The 24,538-nt window shown below is 43.3% G+C and overlaps 1 protein-coding gene across 2 annotated transcripts in view; it reads left to right on the plus strand.

The window, feature by feature from the left end:
* LOC120995071 (complement decay-accelerating factor-like) overlaps window positions 1–24,160 on the plus strand; it is a 172,584-nt gene extending 148,424 nt beyond the window's left edge. For both annotated transcript variants that reach the window (XM_040424054.1, XM_040424055.1), the window contains 4 exons: window positions 7,593–7,634; window positions 15,214–15,289; window positions 17,868–17,936; window positions 23,718–24,160. In XM_040424054.1, coding sequence (XP_040279988.1) covers window positions 7,593–7,634; window positions 15,214–15,289; window positions 17,868–17,936; window positions 23,718–23,772 — 242 coding nt within the window. In that variant the 3' untranslated portion in view covers window positions 23,773–24,160. The remainder of the gene's footprint in view (window positions 1–7,592; window positions 7,635–15,213; window positions 15,290–17,867; window positions 17,937–23,717) is intronic.
* Window positions 24,161–24,538: the final 378 nt, after the last annotated feature.

A 24,538-nucleotide genomic window follows, 5' to 3' on the forward strand; every position in this document is an offset into this window, starting at 1 on the left:
TAAAGTCAGTATAAAACTGAGTCTGCTTGTATAGAACCTACCATTAGCCATCTGGCTCCAGGAGAAGTATATGGTAGGTTCAGCATGCATGTTGGTACTTGCATCCCTGGATCCGATGAAAGCTGTAATGGCACCGGACGGGGTTACAAGCAAAGTGTACTTGGCTTGCATGCTGACCTGCATTCCCTGGATTTTATGTGGCTGTCATGGCCCATGAACAGGTAGGAACAAGAGTTAGGGACCACTCATGAGACAGCCTTGACGCGGTGAGTGGCTTACTATGCTTTGGCCAAAATATAAACCAATGTCTCATCCAGCATGGAGGGCAGAGTGCTGGATGTAGTGTGCGATCACATTTGCATTTTCCGTTTGTATATGTATTTCGCCATAGTGATGTGCACCTGCAGCAGGTTGTGCTGACCCAACCCCTTATTTTTTTCTTTGTAGTATATATTGGAGGCGTGGCGATCTCCTTGGAGTCATTGCACACCTGACCAGTTAATCTGTCCTTGAGGCTGGTTTTAAAGTCAGTATAAAACTGAGTCTGCTTGTATAGAACCTACCATTAGCCATCTGGCTCCAGGAGAAGTATATGGTAGGTTCAGCATGCATGTTGGTACTTGCATCCCTGGATCCGATGAAAGCTGTAATGGCACCGGACGGGGTTACAAGCAAAGTGTACTTGGCTTGCATGCTGACCTGCATTCCCTGGATTTTATGTGGCTGTCATGGCCCATGAACAGGTAGGAACAAGAGTTAGGGACCACTCATGAGACAGCCTTGACGCGGTGAGTGGCTTACTATGCTTTGGCCAAAATATAAACCAATGTCTCATCCAGCATGGAGGGCAGAGTGCTGGATGTAGTGTGCGATCACATTTGCACTATCGGCACAATGACTGGTGCGATGTGTGCACTTCAGCTGGTACTATGGCTGGTATTATTGGCAGTATGTGTGTACTACTGCTGGTACCATTGGCACTATATGTACTCTACTGCTGGTGCTAATGGCAGTGCACTATGGCTGGTTTTCTGTGTATACTACTATTTGTACTATACTTTATTAGCACTGTGTACTACTGATGGAACTATTGGCAGGGCTGCATTTAGAGTATATGCTGCTTTAGGCATGTTTAGTGCTCACATCCCCTGTTAGTTCAGCTAAAGCTGCCTATACTTTGGGGGAATACAGTAGCTACATAAAACTTACCGAATAGTAAAAAACACTGTTAAAACTGCACTTAGTTTTACCTTGAGTGCTGTGGTTTTTGTAATGTGGTTAACCGGCCATGCAGTTTATACAGGTGGAATACATTTGTGCTATATTTTTAACCTGGAAAAACAGCAATGCAAATAACCACTTCACAAAACTGCAACAAACCTTATAAAACGGAGTGTGGTTTTAACTGCCTTTTGTAATCCAATTTTGACTTTATGGTTAAAAACATCTAACTATACCCTTACACAGATGCCAGTAAAATATAAACCTAATGCACAATTGCGAAGGCATCTCCATCCATGGATGGGATGGTGCATTCTGTGAAATCCATAGCATGTACCGTCCAGCTCTGTTTTTCCCTGAAGATTCATTCACTCAAGTGAGCAGGTCTGCAAGAAAAACGGACATCATCTGTGAGCGGTCCATATAAAAATGCATCCATGAACAGCCCAGAACACTAACTAGTTTAATATCACTTATCTGAATGAGACCTAAATTCTCCTTTACCTTGCCCAGTTTACGTGCAGATTATTGGGAACAAGCGTTCCTGCGAATGCTTGTACCCGATAATTTGCCCATGTAAAGATGATGCAAAACACTTGTTCATTGGGTGACATGGTTTCTGGTGCAGACACTTTAATCATGGTTTAGAGCAGGGATGCTCAACTTGCGGCCCTCCAGGTGTTGTAAAACCACAACTCCCACAATGCCCTGCTGTAGACTGATAGCTGTAGGCTGTAGTTTTGCAACATCTGGAGGGCCGCAAGTTGGGCATTCCTGGTTTAGAGGCAGTAGCTCCTGCTGTGTAAACTGTGATCTAGTCCCAGAAATAATGAATCTGTATAAGGCCTCACGCAAACGGCGGGTCGGCAATCCACGGCCGCCGGCCATGTGCACCACGCATCACAGATGCGGACCCATTCACTCATTTTTCTTATACTTAAACTTAAAAAATGTATTATGTAAAATTTTTATTTTCTTTTTTTACTTTTTTTGTCTCATTATGGGACTTCAACTTTTGGGGGTCTGATCCCCTGTACAATGCATTACAATACATCGGCTTAAGTGTATTACACAGTGTGATACACTTACAGCCTGCTTGCCTGTGAGACCCAGGGGGCTGGGTCTCACAGGTTTACATGGAAGGAAGCACGATGCCTATGGAAGGCATCATGCTGCCTTCCCAACCATCAGATCACCGCAGTGCTGGGAACCAATGGAGACCCGACAAGGATATCGGACGTGCTGCGGTCAGCGCTGAACATGGCATAGCAAGGGTTAGTGCTCCGGAATCGGGAACATCCGGTGCCCTGCTGCTGATCGGGCGGGCGCTGTTACGGTGCTGGTATCCTACGGTTTAAAGGGTTTTCCGGGTTCCGAGCTGAACCTGACATATCCCCTTCTTCATCCAGGCAGTCCCTTTGACTGAAGCATCGGATTGTTTCATTTCATGCTCCAGTGCTCTCCCTTGGCCTGCACTAAATCATTTAGGGCAAGGGCTTTTTCAGCAGATTCGGTGACCTACCGGTTCTCACTATGGGAATGCTAGGTGGAGGGTTCCACCTAGCATTGAGCCCAATGATGTCACCAGCACGAATATGCGGGCCGTCGCGCTGCCCTAGCCTGTAAAACAGGCTAGAGCAGCGCTAAAGCCCGCCTATTAGTGCCAGTGACATCACCAGGAACACTGCTAGGCGGAAGCCTCTGCCTAGCAGTGTAAAAACATAAGCAAAGCAGCCCTTTCTCCGATGCTCCACTCAGAGGGGCTGCCTAGATGAAGAAGGTCCAGGTCTAGCTCTGAACCCTAGACAACCCCTTTAATGACCAAGTGATTTTTATTTTTTTTCCATTGTCGCCTTCCAAGAGCAATTTTTTATGAATTTCTGTTGATGTAGTTGTACGTGGGCTTGTTTTTTGGCAAGTTGTAGTTTTTAATGGTGCCATTTTTGGGGTACACATACCTTTAATGTTTAATTATTAACTCTTCTGGGAAGGGAATAGGAAAGAACAACAATACTGCCACAGAATTTTTACTTTATACATTTTTCTGCGATACCTTTTATTCTCTGGGTCAGCAGGCTGTGCTTCTTAATAACAAAGTCCATGCAGTATTTAGCCTTCATTCGAAAATGTTTTAAAAATTTATACAGTGTATGGTAAACAACTGCCATGTTAGTAAATCAAATTTTTTTTTGTAAACTGATTATAAGAAAACATTTTAACAAAATTCTAAATTGTGACTAAAAAGCATGCTATAGCAGAGTATTTATGTATTTGTATAAAGCTGTACTCGTCTTCATCTTAAGGCTTTCCATGACATTTTGCAGCACCACCGATTTATCCACTTTTATCTTTGCTGCTTCTTCAGCGCATGAGTATGTATGTATGTGTGTATATGTATATATGTATATATGTGTATATATATATATATATATATATATATATATATTCAGCAAGAAAAAAAAACATGCAAGATGTAAGGAGTTCATAGACCCCACACGTCTGTGTTCAATGCTGCATGAGTTAAAGAAATTGAAAAAACACCAGAATGCACCAACCAACTTTTGCATGCAAGTGTTAGGAATTATGTAGTATATAATTTCCCATTCCCCCATGCCAAAATTGCCAAATAAAATGATATATATACAGAGCTTTTTTTCTCAGAGAAAAGGTGGTGGAACTCACCCCCCCCCCCTCCCCTGGCCACGCCCTTACCCACCCCTAAAACCGCCCCTTTAGAGAACAGGGATACACTGCCACACAATACTGTATATTATGTGGCACAGTGTAGAGGTATACTGTGTGGCACAGTGTAGCTGTATACTGTATATTGTGTGGCACAGTGTATGCTATATGTCTATAACATAAACATATTTCACATGAAAACTTACTGTTACTTGGCTTGGCCCTTGGGGATCTCGGACACCGCTTCAACACTTGGCTGGGGGGCTCGGCGGAGCTGATGTTGTGTTTTATCCTAATGAGAGAGATTTCATAATAAGGATTTGGAGAAGGGGCTGAGGGGTCACAGAGCAGGGAGAGGCTGGTTCTGCTACTAGGGGGGGGGGGGGGGGGGGCATACCATGGGGGAGTAATAAAGCCCACCATAATGCCCCCCAGTAGAAATAATTCTCTTTATAATGTGACAATGCAAAAAATGCCCCCAGTTGAGCTAATGTCCCCCATAATGTGCCAGTATAAAATACCCCTATATAGTGCCCCCAGTAAATGCACCCATAGTGCTCCTCTCCCCTTCCTCCTAGTGCCCCCCATAATGTACCAGTATAAAATGCCCCATATATCGTACCCCAGTAGATGCCCTCAGTGTCCCCCATAATTTGCAAGTATAAAATACCCCTTCTTAGTGCCCCCCGTAGATGACTCCATAGTACTCCTCTCCCCCCTTCCCCATAGTACCCACCATGTGTCCCAGTATAAAATGCTACTGTGACCTCAGTAGATGCTCCTATAGTGCCCACCAATAATGTGCCAGTAATAAGTGCCCCCCATCACGTGCCACTGCCAGTAATAAGTGCCCCCCATCACGTGCCACTGCCAGTAATAAGTGCCCCCCATCACGTGCCACTGCCAGTAATAAGTGCCCCCCATCACGTGCCACTGCCAGTAATAAGTGCCCCCCATCACGTGCCAGTAATAAGTGCCCCCCATCACGTGCCAGTAATAAGTGCCCCCCATCACGTGCCAGTAATAAGTGCCCCCCATCACGTGCCAGTAATAAGGGCCCCCCATCACGTGCCAGTAATAAGTGCCCCCCATCACGTGCCAGTAATAAGTGCCCCCCATCACGTGCCAGTAATAAGTGCCCCCCATCACGTGCCAGTAATAAGTGCCCCCCATCACGTGCCAGTAATAAGTGCCCCCCATCACGTGCCAGTAATAAGTGCCCCCCATCACGTGCCAGTAATAAGTGCCCCCCATCACGTGCCAGTAATAAGTGCCCCCCATCACGTGCCAGTAATAAGTGCCCCCCATCACGTGCCAGTAATAAGTGCCCCCCATCACGTGCCAGTAATAAGTGCCCCCCATCACGTGCCAGTAATAAGTGCCCCCCATCACGTGCCAGTAATAAGTGCCCCCCATCACGTGCCAGTAATAAGTGCCCCCCATCACGTGCCAGTAATAAGTGCCCCCCATCACGTGCCAGTAATAAGTGGCCCCCATCACGTGCCAGTAATAAGTGGCCCCCATCACGTGCCAGTAATAAGTGGCCCCCATCACGTGCCAGTAATAAGTGGCCCCCATCACGTGCCAGTAATAAGTGGCCCCCATCACGTGCCAGTAATAAGTGGCCCCCATCACGTGCCAGTAATAAGTGGCCCCCATCACGTGCCAGTAATAAGTGGCCCCCATCACGTGCCAGTAATAAGTGGCCCCCATCACGTGCCAGTAATAAGTGGCCCCCATCACGTGCCAGTAATAAGTGGCCCCCATCACGTGCCAGTAATAAGTGGCCCCCATCACGTGCCAGTAATAAGTGGCCCCCATCACGTGCCAGTAATAAGTGGCCCCCATCACGTGCCAGTAATAAGTGGCCCCCATCACGTGCCAGTAATAAGTGGCCCCCATCACGTGCCAGTAATAAGTGGCCCCCATCACGTGCCAGTAATAAGTGGCCCCCATCACGTGCCAGTAATAAGTGGCCCCCATCACGTGCCAGTAATAAGTGGCCCCCATCACGTGCCAGTAATAAGTGGCCCCCATCACGTGCCAGTAATAAGTGGCCCCCATCACGTGCCAGTAATAAGTGGCCCCCATCACGTGCCAGTAATAAGTGGCCCCCATCACGTGCCAGTAATAAGTGGCCCCCATCACGTGCCAGTAATAAGTGGCCCCCCATCACGTGCCAGTAATAAGTGGCCCCCCATCACGTGCCAGTAATAAGTGGCCCCCCATCACGTGCCAGTAATAAGGGGCCCCCCATCACGTGCCAGTAATAAGTGGCCCCCCATCACGTGCCAGTAATAAGTGGCCCCCCATCACGTGCCAGTAATAAGTGGCCCCCCATCACGTGCCAGTAATAAGTGGCCCCCATCACGTGCCAGTAATAAGTGGCCCCCATCACGTGCCAGTAATAAGTGGCCCCCATCACGTGCCAGTAATAAGTGGCCCCCATCACGTGCCAGTAATAAGTGGCCCCCATCACGTGCCAGTAATAAGTGGCCCCCATCACGTGCCAGTAATAAGTGGCCCCCATCACGTGCCAGTAATAAGTGGCCCCCATCACGTGCCAGTAATAAGTGGCCCCCATCACGTGCCATTTTTAAGCCCCCTCCATCGTGTGCCATTTTTAAGCCCCCACCATCGTGTGCCATTAAGCCCCCACCATCGTGTGCCATTAAGCCCCCCCCCCCATCGTGTGCCATTAAGCCCCCCCCCCCCCCCCCAATCATGTGCCATTAAGCCCCCCCATCATGTGCCATTAAGCCCCCCTCCAATCATGTGCCATTAAGCCCCCCTCCAATCATGTGCCATTAAGCCCCCCCCCAATCATGTGCCATTAAGCCCCCCCCAATCATGTGCCATTAAGCCCCCCCCCAATCATGTGCCATTAAGCCCCCCCCCCAATCATGTGCCATTAAGCCCCCCCCCCCAATTATGTGCCAGTATTGTAATAAGCCCCCCAATGTGCCAGTAACACTATTGTAAAAAAAAAAAAAAACTTACCTCAGTGTCAGCGATGCGATGCAGGCCTCTTCCGGCCTGTGTCCCGCGCTGTATGGCTCAGGCGGCCTCTGATAGGCTGCAGGCACTAGGCCGGCAGCCTATCAGAGGAAGGGGAAGGGACACACCTCTCCCTCCCCTGCACCGCCGCAGCACAGGCAGATTACTATGGAGATGAGCAATGGAAGTGCTCATCTCACTGTGCGCGGCGGCTCACTTGGAGGGGGCGCACAGCGTGATGTTGGGGGGGGGGGGCGTTTTCCCCAGTAAACATATCTAATGTTATAATTGTTTACATACAGTATGTCGTCATTACATTCACACATATAAAGTCACGTATAAAGTTTCATTCGATTCCAATAACTGCTTCTTAAGGCATTATTTTTTTGTCGGTGAGTATTTTAAAGGTCACAATCTTAACTTTAAAACGAGACCAAGATCATGGTTCTAGCTTTGTTTGTGATGTATTGTAACTAGCACTCCAATCTTGCTGGTACACATCCTGATTTCCAGTGAACAGCAGCAAGGGCATATGAGATGTCCTTGGCAGAAAGAGTTCAAGTAGCCACAGACCATTACATTTACTATTTGTTAGGATCCGGTCTTGGATTTTTAAAAACTGTACTGTATTCTAATGCATTATTGTACATGCTTTACACATTTTATTTTATTTTTTTCATTTTTAGAAATAGAAGATGAATCCGGTGGTGGTCTCAGCAAAGGAGTTATTGCAGGTAATGTTGCACAATTTCACGTACACCTCATCGTCCCCCCACCACACCACCAAAACTCCCTGAATAACTCCACATAAATATGCACTTCTCAGATAAATGTCTCTAGAGATATATATTTATGACTTTATAGTCTTCCGATATGTTCCCAAAAAGAATGTTATAACTGACAGATTTGACCATTTTCACAGAGATATATTCACACAATGTACCATACATACAAATACAACCTGGCTGTGAGCCCACATGAGTTCCTTAAGAAGACCTTCAAGCTCATAGAAATATTGTGTTAATACTCATATAGCAAACTACAATGCATTCGGAAAGTCTTCAGACCCTTTTGTTGCGGTGTTGTGCTAAAGTTTTCCCCATCATTCTGCACTCAATACCCCATAATGTGAAAGTGAGAAGAGAATTTGACATTTTTGCAAATTTATAAAAAAAAAAAAATGTAAAAAAAAAACTTTTGTATGGACATTAAAGGAGTTGTGCAGGCAGTTTATATTGATGACCTATCTTCAGGATATGTCATCACTATCTGATTGGTGGGGGTCCGACACCTGTAACTATTGTTGAATGAACTTCTGTTTTCAAGTTCAGCGTACAAGGTTCGGGTTATCTAAGAATTCCGTTATGGATTCCACTACCACGGACCATAACTTATGGTCCGTGGTAGTGGAATCCATAACCGAATTCTTAGAGAACCCCAACCATGCACGCCGAACTTGAAACACAAGTTTGCTGATCCCTACCCGGAACCCCAGCCAATCTGCTGTTTTGAAGATGAAGCACTTCTCCATGCGAGGGCTTCTTCCTCTTCATTACACTGCCTGTCAGTGTCAGACTGGATTAGCTAGGGCCCACCAGCTGAACTGATTCTGGGGGCCCAACCTACAGCTACATGCAAATATTAGGGTATATCCACATGGGACACACCGTAATATTTCCCACCTGGACATAAATGCTGCAGATTTGCCACATGCAAGTCTGTGGAGGTATATTTAGTGTTTACTTACCAGCAAAGTGGATACTCTTTTAAGAAATCTCATCCACATAACTTTGAATATAATTCACTGCATAAATTAGACTGTGCTGCAGATTTACATGTGGACATACCCTTACGTGTTGTTATTTTAGGACTTAACATAGCATGGTACACTACAAGACATCAATATTGTAGGCCGGGGATCAGCAACCTCCAGTACTCCAGCTGTTCTGAAACTATAATTCCCAGAATCCTCCATTCACTACTATTGGAGTTACAAGAACAGCCGTGTAAGTGTGCATTTTGGGAGTTGTAGTTTCACCGTGGCTTGAGTACCGAAGGTTGCTAAATCCTGTTGTATGCCATCAATATTGATCATGGGGTCCCCCACCAATCATCACAGTGAAAGGAGCTCCAGACAGCCTGAAGTCATACACCCTGTCATTTTGGTTCCACTGATTACAGATAATGAAGTAGATGTTACCTGCAGTCCTATGTAACACCACATATAACACAGTAATAGCTCATGGAGTACAGATAATGTAGTAGATGTTACCTGCATTCCTGTGTAACACCACAGATAACACAGTGATAACTGAGTACAGATAATGTAGTAGATGCTACTTGACAGTAAACTATCTGAGGGAAGCCCGCCTCCTCCACTACTCATACACTTAAGGGCCCTTTACTCAGGCTAATTCTTGGTCAGAGGAACGCTCATTAGCGATTATCTGGCTGTCTAAAAGTGCTGCCGTTCATCGGGTAATCGCATCATTCATGTGGTCACAAAAATGAATGTTTGCAGGCAAACAAGGAGTCTGGGGACGAGTGGTGGCGTTAACAATCACTCCTCCCTTTACTGGAGAGAATATAGGGCTGGGGTAACGGGTGGGAGGGGCTCCAAGCAAGAGGCAAAACTGACTAAGTTGAAGCCTGCCTTTAATAAACACAAGGCAGGCTACAGCTTTCAGAGCTCTCCGTAGCCTCCCTCCAACACAGTCTAGAAGAATAACTACAGCAATTTGACACAGTCATACCTCATTCACTATGTCTGCTGCTCCTACTGGCTTCAGTCTGGATCCCGCCAGTGCAGTATAAATAATAGGTCAGCCTCCTCTGCACATGCAGCCACTCATCGTTGTCCCGCTGCTGTGGAGAAGGAATAGAGTAGAAGAAAAGATGGGATGGACAAGCACTAGTAGCTAGGTAGTGTTAGGTGGTGGTGTTAGCAGTCCTGTATGTTTAAGGTTGGTGCGTCGGGTGAGTTTTCATATGGGCCCTTATAGTTTAAGGCTACTTTCACACTGGCGTTTCTGGGTCCACTTGTGAGATCCGTTTCAGGGCTCTCCCAAGCGGCCCAAAACGGATCAGTTCAGCCCCAATGCATTCTGAATGGATAAGGATCCGTTCAGAATGCATCAATTTGGCTGCGTTTGGTCTCCGTTGCGTTTTTTATGCGGTCACTAAAACGCAGCTTGCAGCGTTTTGGTGTTCGCCTGACTATGCGGAGGCAAACGGATCCGTCCTGACTTAAAATGTAAGTCAATGGGGACGGATCCGTTTTTCACTGACACAATATGGTGCAATTGAGAACGGATCCGTCCCCCATTGATTTTCAATGTAAGTCAAGACGGATAATGCAAACGGATCCGTTATGAACGAATACAAGCGTTTACACTATCGCTGCGGATCCGTCTGTGCAGATACAAGACGGATCCGCACCGAACGCCAGTGGGAAAGTAGCTAGCTAAATCTGGTGAAAAGAATGAGGCCTATATTTTTCACCAAGGTGAAATCATATGGGTCAGGTCAGTGTAGTTGCTGGCTGGGTCAAGCAGACCCCCCCCCTTTTTTTTCCTGTTTCTGGCCGGAACGCTTACTACCCTGATCGCGTTCCTGCTGTCTAGCTCCGCCTTCACTATACCGCTCGATCCCCCTGCTCTCAATAAGCAGAGAGAGAGAGAACACTGCATATACACACAGGCTGCGGGGCCTGGGATTTATACTTAAGCAGTGCTGCGCTCACGGCAGGCCAGCGGCAGATTAAGTAGACCTTGGGCCCTTGGCTGTTTCCTTGGGCCCCCCTTCCTGACCACCTCCCTGCCACGTCATGTTTAATGTCAGCACTCTGGTTAACCCCAAATCAGAACCCTAAATAAATTCAGACCCCAGGCTATACTTGCCCTCCTTGCTCTTGGGTTTCTTTCAGGCACAGAAGCTAGAAAAGTAAGTATTTTTGGTTACTAGGTGTTGGTCTCATTAAGACTAGCGTGTCCAGTGCAGAAAACATGATTTCCTGTTATGGACATTGCTCGCTTCACGAGATTGCACAGCATTATAATGATTTATATTGCTGTGTATCTCTGCCAGACCTTGCTTTTACAGAATTTATACAGACCGCATTACATCAGTACAATTTGGTAGATTCAAGGCCAGATGGAGATGCACAGCATTATAAATCATTATAATGCTGTGCGATCCTGTGAAGCGGGAGGGGAGATTAATACAAGTAGCTGGCAAGTGGTCTGTGCAGGGCAGCAGGCCATCAGCAATAGGAAATAGGAGGGGTGGAACGGGGAGAAAAAACAAAGTTGACAGAAGTTCTGGATAAGTAAGGGGGGAAAGGAGACAGCAGGGACTCTGTGAGGCTGAGATAATACTGTAGAAGGATGTGAATCTGTGGGGCAGGGGTAGAGTAGGTGTCAAGGAGTGTGTGTAGGCAAACTGCTTAGTGAGTCAGTAAAACCATTAAAGGGAGTCTGTCATCTCATTTTCACCAGTATAACAAACACTTTCCAAGCATACCCGTGTGCACTGTGCGTCTGTATTCCATGTCCAGGAAAAGCACCCTTATTCTGCTGGAAAACAGCTCCCAAGTGCCCAGCTGAAAGTGAAAGGAAAAAACAGCTTTCACTCCTGACTCGATTTCTAACAGCTATATTTTCTGATTATAGTGGATATAATGCTCTGGTTCTGGTTTGAAAGGTTGGAATGCCAGCTTTCCAACAAGGTCAGGCCTATATTTCTAGCTGGTACCAATCCTAATATATGAGCAGCTAAAGCACCCCTCCCCTCTTCAGTCTGGTTTCCTTTAGGCACTTGAAGCAGCAGAGCTGGGCACTTAGGAGCTGTTTTCCAACAGAATAAAATAGCTTTTCCTGGATATGGAATACAGACACACAGTGCACACGGGTATGCTTGGAAAGTGTTTGCAATCTTCTGTGGGGCAGCACTCTTGGTTATATTGGTAAAAAAAGAGGTGACAGACATACAGAATCCAGACAGCAGCTTCCAGAGTTTCTTGACCTCCCTCCGGAGAGAAAAATGCAGAATTGATCTGTCTGCATCTCTTAGCTCTTCTGCTCCTGTTACTACGGTCTCACTCTCCAAACACAACCCTTTCTATATAAGGTCTCACAGCTGACAATGCATGTCATTGTAAAAACCAAGCCATGATGAGAAAATAACTGCCTGTAGAGCTCAGAGACAGGATTGTGTGGAAGCACAGCTCTGGGGAAGGGAACCATGAGGAGTCTTCCTAGAGCTGGCTACCCCACCAGATTAAGTAGTCAGGGCCTTCATAATAGAGATGTTCAAGAAACCAATCTTCACACTTGCTGCGTTCCAAAGATGCAGAAGGGAGAAAATTCCTGACGTTCAGCCATCACACCACCAATATGGACCAGAAAGAAGCCTCTCAAAAAAGCACCTAAAGAACTCTCAGGCTGAGCAACAAGGTCCTCTAGTCTGATAAAACGAAGATTACATTTTCTTGCCTCATTTCTAAGCATCATGTCAGGAGAAAAGCAGACACTGCTCATCATCTGCCCAATACAAGACCTACAGTTAAGCATGGTGGTGACAGCATTATACTGGGGGAGTATTTTTCAGTGGAAGGGACAGAGACTGGTCAGGGTTGAGGGAAAGCTGAATGGAACAAAGTACAGAGGTATTAATGATCCAGAGTGCTCTGGAACTTAGACTGGGCTGAAGGTTCACATTCCAACAAGACAATGACTCCAAACCCCCACCAAGACAACACAGGAGTGGCTTAAAGGGGTTTTCTGGTATTTTCATATTGATGACCTATCCTTAGGATAGGTCATCAATATCAATTCGGCAGGGTTCCGACACCCTCTGCGATCAACTGTTTGAAGAGAAGGCCGCGTTCCCTTCATTGTTTACCTGTTTGCCATCAACATTGCAGCAGTGAGCAGGTGTAATTACAGGAAGCCGTCCCATTCACTTCTATGGGATCGCTCTCTCCTATTCAAGTGTATAGGAACGAGCAGTCCGATAGAAGTGAATGGGATGGCTTGTAATTACACCTGTTCTCTGCTGCGATGTCGACGGCAAACAGGTAAGCAATGAAGGGAACAAAATCCCAAATAAAAAAAATATATAATACATTTTATTAATGCATGATTCCAATAAAAATACAATTACATAAAATGAGCATTGCTGAAATAAGGAGGAAGAAAAATCCTCCATACAGAGTGCACCCTGGCGTCTCACATGCCCTGCTATATAACACAGAATATAAGAAGGCACGAAACCAATACGGTCATGTGCCCTTCATAGAAAGATGTATAACCAGTATGGCATATGTGCAAAAAAAAACTCCTAATATTGGCTGTAAAGTCTAACATAACTGTTGCAAAAATAGTAAATGTCATTTTGAATGCTAAGTAGCATCTAAATATTTAATATCAGACACCGTACAGTCAGTGTATATAACAACTCGTCAATCCACCCATGAAATTACATCTGTACGGAGCATTTTTCTTCCTCCTTACTTCAGCAATACTCATTATATGTAATTGTATTTTGTATTGGAATCATGCATTATACTTACAATACCTTCTGTTCTTTGTTACATTTATTGTTAGTTTATGAGAAAGGGTCTGATTACAAGTATGGGCATATGTAGCTATTATAAACAACGAAGGGAAGGCTGCGCTCGCAGGGGTGCCGGATGTCGGACCCCCACCGATCTTATATTGATTACCTATCCTGAGGATTGATCATCAATATTAAAATCCCAGAAAACCCCTTTAAGGTTAACTTTGCAAATGTCCTTGAGTTGCCCAGGCAGAGCTAATCAACCCAGAACCCAATCAAGCATCTCTAGAGAGAACTAAAAAATGGCTCCCACTGATGGTCCCAATCCAACCTGATAGAGCTTGAGAGATCTGCAGAAAAGAATGGTAGAAAATCCCCAAATCTTGGTGTGCAAATCTAAGTACTGTGTAAAAGTTCTGAATACTTACGTTGTTACAGTAATTTAGTTTTCCTTTAGTTTATGCGGTATTGAGTGCAAAAAAGATGGGTAAAAACTTGATTTCTCATTGATGTGTGAGGCATGTCATTGCTGAGGCTAGTGAATGGTTGTAGCAGTGCACATGAACCCATCTGGAAATCATGCTCCAGTGTGCAGCGCTGGGAAATAGGTGAATGAATTTGTACTTTAAGCTGAACATGTGACCAAATTAAAGTTGGATTCGAGATTGTAAAACCCCTTTAAAAGATTTTACAGTGTTCTCTATGCAGAAAAACTGGCCCCTGTGGTCCAGTACAATTACGGAGATACCACATTTTTTTTTTTTTTTTTTTTAATTAAAAACTTGTTTTTGTATCACCATATTTTGGCCCCCATAACATTTTTATAGTTACATCTATGGAGTTCTGTGAGTGTTCATTTTTTTGTGGGGTGATCTTTAGTTTTTATTGATACAATTTTGGAATATGCATATCTTTTTGACCAATTTTTATTCATATTGGGGGGAGGTGAAGCAACAAAAAAGCAGCCATTTTGATTATTATTTTTTTTACCCCCATTACAGCATTCAGCCTACAGAATAAATACCTTTTATATATTTTAATAGTTCAAGCACTTTGGGATGCAGCGATTTAGCTGATTTTTATTTGTTTTATTGTTTATTTTTATTATGGGGAAATGGGGTGATTAGATTTTTTAATGTTTTAAATTTTTTTTTTTAAATACATATTTTAAGTCCCCTTAGGGGACTTGGAAGCGATTGTTAGTTTGCTTGTCCCATAAACTGCAGTGAATTATCATTGCAGTCTATGGGAGTTGCGCTATGTTCCTATGAAGCTGTGCCACCTGCAGAGGAACTACTCTTGTGGAACCAAGGTCTCCTGATCGCTGTGCAGGGGAGCCTTTTGGGCTCCAGGAGCCAGAAACCCAACTCAGATGCTGTGGTCATAATTGAGCTATGGCTATTACACCCGTGCACCTTACAGTGCACCCTCCGACACTTTACGGTCGAAGTATATCAGACATTGACCCCAAAGTCCCAGGTGAGACAACCCCTTTAAGCTTTTGTAAATCAGACTCGTCCCCTTGTGGGGTTGGATTCCGAAAAATACTTAACATATATTTGGCGTACTCGCTATTGTGTTATTTGGGAGCGATTGTCTGCATCTTGTTCATCTCCATGTTACGATTTTAATGTTTTAGCAGAAGTCATTGGTTTCCACTTTTCATCTGCACTGGGACCATTGCACTGAACAGAGGTGAGATGGACTGGTATTCCATTTTCTGAATATTAGTAACACTCTTTTTTTTCTTTTCAGTAATTGTTATAGCCTGTCTGGTTGTGGTGGCGGTTGTGATCCTAGTGTGTTATTACTGTTCAAAGCAAAAGTCAGGGTAAGGATTCTTCAGTGTGATAATCTTCCCCGTCTGTCCTTTAAAGTTACAAACTTAATGTACTTTTTAGCTGCCCTATTTTTCTTTTCTTAGAACTTTTTCCTTGCTGTTTGGTATCATTTCTTAGGTGTAAAATATGTATTTTAATTTACAGGAATGTACTTTAATTTGCATTAATTTAGAGACTGCAGAACAGTACTAACCTTTGGATTACTGCTGTCCAAAGGTTATGCGAGTTACCAGGTTGTGTGTTGGGCCTTGTTCACACCACATTCTCATATTCACATGTACACCGGGAAAATCTGCAAATGTATGTCTCAAATGTGTTCATAGGCTTTAGTGGCCTAACCTTCCAGCATATGCCTAACCATAACTGTTTACTTCTTTGGAGCAAAATGTGCTGCGATCCCAGAACACTTTTCTACAATGGAGTTAACAGGCGCATATGCAACAGTAGGTCATTGGGGCTGTACATTTAACATATACATAGAGAGGTGTTCCTGGCATATATGTCAAATGTGGACTGCAGATGTTGGTGTAATTTAAGAATATAGGTATCAGTCTATATTTAACCCCGAATGTATTTTATTAGCAGTTTTAAAGAAGGCATCTACTGTTTTCACCAATTCACCAGTCTTTTTATCTCAGTAAACACCTTAGTTGTTACAAGTAGAGCATGTCTTCTATTCACCTAATATTTATACAATGTCTTTTTATCCTAGCGTTTGCTGCAGAAACAAAATTTCATAGTTGATGAGTCCAGATCACTGGGATATATTGTTGTGGCAACTGGTGATTCTCCTTATTCAGCATGTTCTGAATGTCTCTTTATTTAATAATGATTATTTCCTTTTGAAATCTGGGCCATATTTTCTGCTGTGGTGCTATCAAATCTGCTTGTGTATATATCTGCTGGGTGAATATGATTACCAAGAAGATTGACCAGTGCCATTTGGACCATTGCGTAGACCAAATTATTCCAAATGCTACAGCAAATAATAGCTTTAACCCATTAAAGACCTGCAATGTAATAGTATGGAGGAGTTCTCGGAGGAGCTGCGCTATACTATTGTACGCGTTCTGATCGTGTGGGCAATTGTGTCTATAAATCAGAAACAGTGCTACAACTGTAATACACAGCCATGTACCTGCCACAGCTGCCAACATCAGAGAGAGCTCAGATCCCAACAGTTTAACCTATTAGATTCCTTGGTTAGTAGGGACAGCTTCATCTCAGTTATTTGACAGAGGGAGGGAAATTACTCTGTCAGTCCATCAAATCCTTGTGTCAAAATCACAAGCTGCTAACAGTTGCTATGGTAGTCTAGGAGCCTTACAAAGGTCCGGAGGCCTGTTACTGTTATCTGCCTATTAGGTCATGCCAGGCCCAGAATAGGTTGTCTGTCAGTGTAGTACAGACTATATTGCTTTAGAATATGTATTCCGAAGCATTATACTAGTGATTACTGCCTCAAGTTACCTAGTGGGACAAAAAAAAGCCCCACACACATACACACAAATAAATAAAATGTAATTATTTTATTTTCCTAAATAACTATAAAAATACACATTTACTGTTGCTACAATTTTAGCAACCCATAGAATAAACATCCTAAGGATAGGTCATCAATGGGGATGAGCGAATCGACTTCGGATGAAACATCCGAACTCTATTTGCATAAAACTTTATTCCAATACTGTATGGAGCAGAAGCTATGTATTGGCTCCGATAAGCTGCAGTTATTGCTTCGTGAAGTCGCGCGAGACTTTGTACTATTAAAAAAACATTTCCCAAACTCTTGTTCAGTTCCAAGTGGTACCTTGGAAACCAACCCGAGTTCGGGAAATGTTTTTTTACAGTACAATTTATGAAGTTATTACCCAAAGTCTCGCGAGACTTCGCGAATCAATAACTTTTGCTCATCGGAGCCAATGCAGTATTGGAACTAAGTTTTATGCGAATCGACTCATCCCTAGTCAACAATATATATTGCTGAACAGCCCCTTTAAGCCCAGAAATACAGGTCTTCAAGGGGTAAAAAGTGATTGACAGGCTGTCCACAGTGAGAATGAAACAGGCTTTTCTATGGTTTGCTCTAAGAATATTTATGAAGCTTGTTTAATCTTTGCAAGAAGAAAAAAAATCCCCCGCTGTTGTAGCAACCACGTATGCAGACATGGATTCTTCACAATAGTTGTATTGTGGTTGTATTTGAAAGTGGATGGCAATTATAGCAGTAAATATGACACAGGCTTCTTGATTTCATTCTGGGAGTGGGAGTTTGTGTAAAATAAGCTAATAGCTTTATTTTTAAGGATTTTTTTTCTAATGCCTTGAACCCTCTAGTCCATGCAGAAAAATTGTTTCTTGTTCTTTAAAAGCATTGACCCATCCAATCCGTCAATGTTATTGTTCATCCCAAAAAATAGCGGGTCTCCATTTTATTGCCTTGGCATGCCTTGATTTTAAGGTCACATTAGCAAACAACTCCTTAAATTTATAAACCTCAGTTTCTTTTCTTTTCTTTTTTTTTTTTCTCTTTTTGGGAAATATTAGCATTGTTTCTTCTTTATCCAGTGAATATGATTGTGAAAACAAAAACGACAAGATCGAGCAGGAGCTCATTAATTCAAATAATACTGAAAGGTATCTCCATTCTTACAGATATGCCCATTGATTGTTGCTGTTAAATGGGTTATCCTAGATTAAAACATTGAAGACCAGTCTTTAGGAGGCTGGAGTGCCTTAGCCCATTCATTGCTCATCTCAGCACAGTTATTTACCCTGTGTATGTGCAGTAGCTGTGCTCGGTACTTCAGCTCTTCACTGATCACACAGTGTTTTAGTCCTGGAAAGCTCCTTTTAAGGAATTTGTCTAAGGCTACTTTCACACCTGCGTTAGGTGCGGATCCGCCTGGTATCTACACAGACGTATCCGCACCTATAATACAAATGATTGTATCCGTTCAGAACGGATCCGTTTGCATTACCATATTTTTTTTTGTTCATGATAATGCAATCCGTCCTGACTTACAATGTAAGTCAATGGGGACAGATCAGTTTTCACTGACACAATATGGTGCAATTGAAAACTGATCCGCCTCCTATTGACTTTCAGTGCAAGTCAAAACGGATCGTTTTGACTTGCACTGAAAGTCAATAGGAGGCGGATCCGTTTTTAATTGCACCATATTGTGTCAGTGAAAACGGATCTGTCCCCATTGACTTACATTGTAAGTCAGGACGGATCCGTTTGGCTCCGCATCGTCAGGTGGAATGGAGGCTTAACGGAGGCAAACTGATGCATTCTGAACAGATCCTTATCCATTCAGAATGCATTGGGGCTGAACTGACCTGTTTTGGGCCGCTTGTGAGATCCCTGAAACGGATCTCACAAGCGGACCCAGAAACGCCAGTGTGAGAGTAGCCTAAGCTCTTTGGCAGTGCCCATTTCTCACTGTACCGTTTGTGTTCCTGCTTGTGTTGCATACTAACAATATGTAAAAGCAACTATATAAAAAAATGGGAATAGTTACATAAAGAAGGGTGTGGTAATGTTTTCTTTTATGGGGTTAGAAAACTGAGGAAAGAAAATCATAAAAAAGTTTCAGTAGTAGTGATTTGCTACTAAATAGTATACGTTAGTGTCAACATTTTGATAATTTGTTTCTCTACTTGCAGTTTCCCCTACTATATAAATTCAACTTTAAACACTAGCATTTCGACACCCCAAAAGGATCCCACAATAAGCTGATTTGTCCATTCCAGTACATGAATATGCCGTATTTCCTGCACTATAAGATGCACCTGATGATAAGATGCACCCTAGGTTTAACAAAAAAAATGTTTTCTTTTTGTTAAAGCTTCTCTGGTGATTTAATAAAGTGGAGGGGTCAACGTCAGTAATTTACACACACAACACTACTGCTTACACACCTGACAAACAGCTTTGCTACATGCAAAGGACAAACACAGCACTGCTATATGCAAATGACAAATATGGCTCTGCTGCATGAAAAAGAACAAACATGGCTTTGCTACATGCACACTGACAACTCTGCTATATGCATACAAACATGGCTATGCTACCTACAAACAAAGCCTGCTACATGCGCGCGCGCACACATTTTTTTTAAATCGAAATGGGGTACTTGTTATAGAAACAGCCAATGGTCGTGTGCGTGAGTCCTTTACTCATTTTCCTACACTTCCCGCGGCTGTCCTTCATCTATGCATGGAGAAGGCAGGAATATTTTTTCACTGTCCCTGCCTTCACCATCACAATGTTGAGTGCTGTGTGTAGAGATCAGGTAATGGTGATTCCAGCTCTGATCCTAGTAGTCTTGTGACTGCCAGGGGCCGAAAGTCTACATGAGCATCTGGGCCCTAGCAGACCCAGATCAGCTCTGCAGTGATGTTGAACAGCCCCAAACAACTTCTTTGGGGACTGTATACCCCCTGTAACTGGGACTACTATGCCAGCCTCAGTTAGGCCTCTTTCACACTTGCGTTGTCCGGATCTGTCGTGCACTCCATTTGCCGGAAGTGCCCACCGGATCCGTAACACCGCAAGTGAACTGAAAGCAATTGAAGACTGATCCGTCTTCAAAATGCGTTCAGTGTTACTATGGCACCCAGGACGCTATTAAAGTCCTGGTTGCCATAGTAGTAATGGGGAGCGGGGGAGCAGTATACTTAGTCTGTGCGGCTCCCGGGGCGCTCCAGAATGACGGCAGAACGTCCCATGCGCATGGATGACGTGATCCATGTGACACGTCATCCATGCGCGTGGGGCGCCCTGACGTCACTCTGAAGCGCCCCGGGAGCCGCACGGACGGTAAGTATACTGCTCCCCCCCTCCCAACTACACTTTACCATGGCAACCAGGACTTTAGCGTCCTGGCAGCCATGGTAACCATTCAGAAAAAGCTAAACGTCGGATCCGGTAATGCGCCGAAACGACGTTTAGCTTAAGGACGGATCAGGATTAATGCCTTTCGATGGGCATTAATTCCGGATCCGGCCTTGCGGCAAGTGTTCAGGATTTTTGGCCGGAGCAAAAAGCGCAGCATGCTGCGGTATTTTCTCCAGGCAAAAAACGTTCCGTTCCGGAACTGAAGACATCCTGATGCATCCTGAACGGATTTATCTCCATTCAGAATGCATTAGGATAAAACTGATCAGGATTCTTCCGGCATAGAGCCCCGACGACGGAACTCTATGCCGGAACACAACAACGCAAGTGTGAAAGAGCCCTTACAGGAGAAGTCAGCAATAAATTAACAAATATAATGTTAAATGTTTACAACATGTAAACAAAAAAATTAACACAAAATGCCCAAATTACATTGAAAAAAATAATTAAAAAAAATGTGCTTTTAGCCTAGCCCCTGGCAACCATAACCCATACATTCCATAGATCAAAATGACTTAAGAGAAGGGACATGTAAAAAAAAAATGTAAAAAGTGAAAAACTATTCCCTTTTTTTTTCTTTTTTTACATTTCTGCTTTATAATAAAAAAAAACTACTAAAATCAAAATGACACGAAAACAACTCTATATATGACCGAATAAAAGCCCCAAACGCTATTTTACATAACCAAATGGAAAAAAGTTATGACTGTAGTAAATAAAATAAAAAATGGGAAATAAAACTGGTCAGGAAGGGAGAGATAAATGTCCCACTTTTGAACTAGTAAAAAAGTCATTAAAATGCATTTATTTTCTTTATTGAAGCAACAATCTTTTGAGCATTTTTTTTTTATTTTACATTTCTTTTGCTGAAATATTTTTATTTTTTTATTTTTGATACCTTTAAATTTATTTTCCCTAGAAAATTTAAACAATAGGATAAAGAAGAAATAGCTTATACTTAGTGTTGGGCTTCCTATAATTGAATTATATTAATAGAGGTTCTCCAATCAAATTTATTTTCTGAAAAAATCTAATTAAAGCAGTCAGGTGATAAATGGCATGGTCGATTGTTGCTAAGCCGCCCCCTTTTCTAGCAGTGCCAGTCCAGCTTTGAGTTCAACAGCTGGGTCAAGTGAGTCAGACCGGTTACTATTGACACCCTGGGCGGTTTGCTCCAGTGTTTCCAGCTTGTACCTCTTTGTATGCCCTTTTGGGAGTTGTAGTCTTGCAGCATCTGTAGGGGCACAGGTTTGGTTTGACTGGTCTAGTAACTGGGGTCTCTAGCATCCGATACCAGAATCTGCACTGCATTTGGGGTAAGCAGGCTTGCTCGAACGTAATCTTTCCTTGTCCATTACTACTGTATTAAATGGAACCTGTCACCATGAAAATGCAGTCCAGGTTATCAGCAGCAGGTTATAGAGCAGGAGAAGCTGAGAAGATTGATGGATAGTTTTAGTTATAAGCTGCTGGTTACGGATTGAAGTCCCTGCTCACTCTGGTCGTAGGAGTCCAGTGGGCGGTATTATCAGTGGTTGGCAGCCGTCTCCGTTTCCATGGACATACAGAGCAAGCTGTCAGTCACTGTGTAGGGCCATTCACTGGATTCCAAAGTCCAGAATGAGCAGAGATTTATATGAATAAAATATAATCAATACAGAATCTTTAAAAAATATATTTTATCTATATATATATATATATATATATCTATATCTATATCTATCATCCTACTCGGCTTTTCCTGCTCTGTAACCTGATGCTGGTAGACAGAACGTCTCTTTCAACGTGACAGCTTCCCTTTAACTATAATAAATAAAATCTTAAATAATCTCTCTTCTCAGAGCTCTAATGAAATTGATGGCACAGTTTTAAAGTATAAAAAAACACTATATAATTCCCTTTGTCATATAGTATACAATGTTTCACTGGCCTGTTTCACACTAGCACTAAAATCTCCCGTCAGTCTGTTCCAGCAGAGGAACAGCCTTACGGCGTTCATAGTATCTGACATAGCCAGATATTGTCTTTCCCCAGCCTAGCTTATTGACTGTAATGGGACCCAGCGAGGTTCCAGCCCGTTTCCGTTAGTGTCCTGATTCGTCCAGACCTGAAACGGTGCTTGCAGCAGTTTGTACCTGGCCGAATCCCGACAATAATGCCAGAAAATAGGCCGGGTCCCATTATAGTCAATTGCCTCCAGCAGGAAAAGGAAGTATCCGGCTACTCTGGACTTCAACAGGCTAGTCCTCTGCCAGAAGATTTTAGCACTGGTGTGAAACTAGCCTAAGCATTATCATTTGAATGTCATTTTACATGCACGGTTTACAAACATGCCCAATTTATTCTATCAGTATCTTTTTCCTTAGAGCTCTGCTTTGTAGAAACCTCTGGTGGAGGGTTGGTGTTTCTCTTTTTATCAGAGTGGTTAAAAGCAGATGTGATACCCACGTCAAACCTAAATGTTAATGATAATTAATTTTATTTCCACGTAACACTCACTGCTTGCCAGTTGTCTGTGAACAACATCACTATGTTTGTATCTAACCATGATGTCGTGAAGGCGTTCTTTGAGACTGAGAGCCCATGATCACGGGGTGGGCAGGGTGGAGAAGTGGGAAAAAAATCACCTGTCACCAGCACTCGGGGTCGCATTTCCACTGCTTCCAGTTCCTGGTGGACCGGAAGTGTGAGATGCTATCTTCCTGCCAGCCAATCAGTGGGCTCAGCATTGGCCTGTGCAGGAATGGCACGTGACCACAGTCACTGCTGTGGCCATTGATTGGCTGGTGTCCATGTAGACAGGGCATCGCTGTTCTGGTCCAGGAGGGACTGGAAGCAGTGGAGATGGTTGCTTGGCACTGGACCCAGAGTGATTGTGACAGATGAGTCTTTATTTTTCTAATTTTGCACAGTGTCCAGCCGCCGTGGGTTTGCGGTCTCTGGAGAGCCCCTTTAAGTGTTTGTTAAATCACAATTGTGCTTTTGTGCAGCCAACTATCACAGTTTGTATTGTCGCCTCAAGATGCTATGCATCTGGTATTTAACTATATTCAAAAGGATGTTACGTGCATGAAAAGGCCTTCTTGCAAAATGATTTTAAAAATACTGTATTCTGTTTCTCTACTCTACTCAATAGCAGGAATTGGGTAGGTTAAGTCCTCACGTCGAGAGTCATATACCTTCCTGAGTATGACTATTTCATTGTTTGAGTACTATAATCAGTAATTAATTACTGAATCTGAAATTCAGTGCCCCAAATGTTAACTTTACAACAAATCATAGAATATGTATTTTAGAATATATCAAACACATTTTTCTTTTCTAAACATTTTTGTTGGATTTTGAGGACTTGAGCTACTATTCCTCCTCATTATTACATTTTCTGAATCTTTCCTTACAGCCTCTGATTTCTTCTATTACCTTTATTTTTACAACTATCTTTTCATCTTGGAATCTTTGGTGTTTTTGTACATGATCTATATGGTAATGTTTCTCTAAATCCACCCTTTTAGGAAGCCCAAGTCTGATACTCCTGATGTGCATTACTCAGCTTGCAACGATGCATAAATACATCCAAGTACAGAGAAGATCTTTATGCCGATGTTTGGCTTTCTGAGCACTGGATCTTTTGCAAAGCTTTATCATGACTGAAACTCTGGAGAGTGGGCCAAACCATACTTGTCAAGAATGTTACTTCTTGAGGTGGCTTCAAGCAGCCTCATCATTTGATCAATCGATGTGCCTCATGTGTGCCTAATATACTCTTTCCCTAATCTCTGCCTAAGATTAAGTTAATAGTACAGAGAATTATATAAATGATGCAACCAGGAGAATTGCTTAAAAGTAATTGAAATATTTATAATAATAATTGTAGTGCATAATCTACCCTGAGATACTAAGGGAAGTTTAACCCTTGCATACGACCATCTGAAAGGAGTTCTCATTTTACTTTTCTATGTAGAAAAAATGTAAAAAAAGGGTAGTGACGTTTTAAAACCTAACTTTTAATAGGATAGTTATAAATCCCAACTGGGAAAAGGACCCCTACCTGACAAACAAAACATAGACACAAAAGAACAGGGGACCTGGTGTGACAGGTACACCCAATGGTCAAATGAACAGGCACGTCCCGGGGTGGGGCGGGACGTGAGTGCTTGACCAATAAGCGTAAGTAAGCAAGATAGCGCTGGTACTGAAGACCGTGGCTTGTGCCGTGGTCTATAAGCATGCCAGGGAGGCAAAAAAGAAAGGGTAGGTCTTACCGGTGGATGGGCAAGGGGACCAGCCGGTCCAGTGCCCTTGGGGGGGATGTTCGCACGTATGAATGCGTCCC

Source organism: Bufo bufo, chromosome 3 (genome assembly GCF_905171765.1).
Source record: "Bufo bufo chromosome 3, aBufBuf1.1, whole genome shotgun sequence".
NCBI lineage: Eukaryota > Metazoa > Chordata > Amphibia > Anura > Bufonidae > Bufo > Bufo bufo.